This window comes from Puccinia triticina, chromosome 11A (genome assembly GCF_026914185.1).
Source record: "Puccinia triticina chromosome 11A, complete sequence".
Classification (NCBI taxonomy): domain Eukaryota; kingdom Fungi; phylum Basidiomycota; class Pucciniomycetes; order Pucciniales; family Pucciniaceae; genus Puccinia; species Puccinia triticina.
Genome location: NC_070568.1, coordinates 383807 through 387326, shown reverse-complemented (window position 1 = coordinate 387326; position 3520 = coordinate 383807). Strand labels below are relative to the sequence as shown.

The 3520-nt window shown below is 49.1% G+C and overlaps 1 protein-coding gene across 1 annotated transcript; it reads right to left on the bottom strand.

Moving 5' to 3' along the window:
* Positions 1 to 363: 363 nt before the first annotated feature.
* Positions 364 to 804, bottom strand: PtA15_11A40 (uncharacterized protein; the record flags this gene model as incomplete). The annotated part of the gene is made up of 2 exons (XM_053161315.1): positions 364 to 400; positions 473 to 804. 2 exons carry the CDS (start codon positions 802 to 804, stop codon positions 364 to 366), a joined length of 369 nt encoding a protein of 122 aa, XP_053024908.1.
* Positions 805 to 3520: the final 2716 nt, after the last annotated feature.

Genomic DNA, 3520 nt, shown 5'->3' with positions numbered 1-3520 from the left:
ACAAACCCGTGCAAGACATCCTCAAACTGAGGAAGTAAGTTCCACTTACTTGGAGCATTGTTCCACTTGGGAAGTTCATCTCACAGGACACCGCAGTTGGCCACCTCGGGCTAGGTGTCATGGGACTCAAGCAAGGCTTCTTAGCGCTTGGGGGCATCAGGGGACTTTCATTACCGTGGACTGTCAATCTATTGTAATTACAAGAGAGGAGAGCAGGATCAAAAAACGGGGTCCTAGCAACAGTGACTATTTTCAGCGCTATGGTTGGGTGGTGGGGTCTGTGTACCGTCAATCTATTGTAATTACAAGAGAGGAGAGCAGGATCAAAAAACGGGGTCCTAGCAACAGTGACTATTTTCAGTGCTATGGTTGGGTGGTGGGGTCTTTCCCAGTGGGGTGACTGAAAGTGGGGGGGGGGGAGATCAACAGGGAATGGAAGATATGATCATGTGTGAGGGGGCGGGTAGCCTACGAGTTCCTTCCTCGGTGGTTCCTTCTGGTGTTGCAATCGTTGTATGCCACATCGTACCGGTTTCCTTTGTACCCCTGGGTGTGAGGGTATCTACCAGAACCTGAGCCGGAGCCGTGGTTATAAGGCAGGGAATGGCCTTGTTGCTGTCCTCTCCCAGCTTGTTGGTTCTGGTTGGTGGTTGACTTCACAGTATGACCGCCTGTTGTCCCCTGTGTTTCCGATTTTGAGCTGTTGGTGCCTGTGACGGGGTCCCAGGCCTTCTGAGGGCCGCCTTTGATGTGTGGGTTCTCTGTGAAATCCGTTTCGTCAAATTTCCTGCAGTGTGCAATCATCTTCTGAGCAATGGTGTTGTTGAAGACGGAAATGTTTCAGATCAAAATGGATTTGTTTGGCATCTCAATTTGGTGGGTGAATGCGTTGGTCCTCACGTTTATGTCATAGGAGTCCGCTTATGACTAATGTTGCAAATTTGGCCTGAGAGTTCCGGGCGATTGTGGCTTTTCAACCATTTTTTTTCTTTAGCCCCTCACACAACAAAAACCATCCCAACCCAGGTGAAGTCGTGAAGGGGCTGAATAGCCATCCATCTTAGCTTCCCGTGCCTGTTCTCAAAAAAAAAAATGGACACCTGAGCTGGAATTGACAAGACATCTTAACAAGAGCCTGGTTTCCTCACATGCCATACTGCTTTCCGCCACCACTATGGGTAAAAGTGGTAGTATGCATTTTCAGTGTACCTCATTTGTTGGACAAACCTTTGGAGTCATAAATCCATGCTGTGTAAAAAGTTGGTCACAGTGCCTCTTGTGGAGGAGGAGCCACCTGGCAAATTTTGGGTAGTTGGTGATTTCAATCAAGGCAGCGTAGAAGCCTTGATGGTTTATAGACCACTCTGCGTATGTCTGTGTGTACTTGCAGGGGTAAGGGTAGCCCGTGTACCGATCCTTGTCAATGTTGGTTTTGTCTACCCGACTTCTTTTTTGAGAGTAATGAAGAATTGCCTTATCTTGCCAGACCTCGTTAAAGATGGTTAGGGGGAGGGGGGCTCAGAGCTTGGTAAGGTTTTTCTTGAAGAATGGTGTGAATCCAACATTATGGCTTGCTGGCCTCGCGTTGTCGACAAAAACCACGCCTCCGGGTGTTGTGTTGGTTCCTCTTGCTTGACTCTTCTCGCCTGTCAAGTCAAGAGCCGGGGATATGATTGTGACGGGGTCTCAACCGGCCAGTGGGGTGGGGTGCGGGTGTGAGCTAGCTGCTGGTAGAGTCTTGGGTTTGGTTAACCCCTTGCATATTGCAAAGTAGCGTTTGGCCAGTGCTGTATTGCCCGCGTCCTCCGCCGCGAAGGCGCAGTCGGTGAGCCAATTTATTTTCCTCCTAACAGACTCCTCAATGCTAGAGCCCTCAGTGGTAGTGGGGTGCCCTGCTGCGTCGGCGTCAACTGGATTTGCCGCTGTGTAGGGTAAACAACAGGGCAAAACTTAGTCTTGCATAATTCCTCTGGGTCCTGGTGTTGGCTGATGGACCTGACTTCTATTTATTTCTTTTACTTACCCGTTCCATCTCCACATTGTTTGCCCAAGGCTGAAACCGCTGCACTAAAAGTAGTGCAGCGCAGCAGAAATGGGCTTGCTGCGCTGCACTTTTTTATAGTGATTTTCTGCTACCGCTTAAGCTTTTTGAAAATGGAGGGAAAATTCCTTTTTTTTAGTGGACCACAAAAGCGCAAAACCGCTGCTTGGTAGCGCAGCGCAGCGGCACTTTGCTAAAAAAGCAGGATTTGCAGCGGCAGATCCCGCTTTTATAATCTGGGTTCCTGCTTTTTGCGCTTTTTTGCTTTTAGCACTTTATGAGTGCAGCATAGCTAATATTACTGCATGTTGGCGGCAATAGAGAGAAAATTAACTCAAAAAGAAACTAAAAAAGTGAACTATACCCCCTGAGTCTTGGTTGTAAAATGAAGCATGTATATTCATAAGGTTATCCGGATAGATGGTAAAAAAGGTTATGGAAATAGAATTTGGAAATTCAAACTGAGTTGGGTGGGTGATGTGGGTCCTGGGAAATCTGCAATTGGGATGAGACCAAGCAGTCAGTGACTGCCGGAGCAAAAAAATTGGCACATTCAGTCCCACAAGCGCAGCTTGTGCTGCGCTTGTGGGACTGATCCGTGTTGGAGTGGTAGCTCGCAGCACCAGGAAAAAAAAATAGTCACTTGATGACAAGTGACATCATGCCAGCTCCAGCGGGCTACCCACCATCTACCCATCATCTACCCACCATCTACCCACCATCTAACCAGTTTAAGAATTTCCACAGGAGATCCTCAGTTTTTGCTGGGCACCACTGATCCCCATTTCTGGTCAGCTGATACTCAGCTTTAGCTCCCAGCTTATGCTCAGCTTTGGTGCCCAGCTCATGCTCAGCTTTGTTGCCCAGATCAGAACCAGTCCTGGCCCAGCTTATTTTAAGCTTTATTCCAGTCATGGCTCAGCTTAGACTCAGATTAGGATTATCATTGGCCCAGCCAATGCTCAGCTTTGGACCAGTATTGGCTCAGCTGATTTTCAGCTTTGGATAAATCTTGGCCCAGCCAATGCTCAGATTCTGAGTCTGACCACTCCTGTAACAGCTTATGCTCATCTGTGGACCAGCCTTGGCTCAGCTGATGCTCAGCTGTGGGCCAACCTTGGCTAAGACAATGCTCAGCTGTGGACCAGCCTTGGCTCAGCTGATGCTCAGTTGTGGACCATCCTTGGCTCAGCTGATGCTCAGCTGTGGACCAGCCTTGGCTCAGCTGATGCTCAGCTGTGGACCAGCCTTGGCTCAGCTGATGCTCAGCTGTGGACCAGCCTTGGCTCAGCCAATGCTCAGCTGTGGACCAGCCTTGGCTCAGCTGATGCTCAGCTGTGGACCAGCCTTGGCTCAGCTGATGCTCAGCTTTGTACCAGCATTGGCTCAGCCAATGCTCAGCTTTTGAAAATTTTGGCCCAGCTGGTGTTAATCTTTGGAACAGTATTTTCCCAGCTGATCCTAAGCTCTGCACAAGCC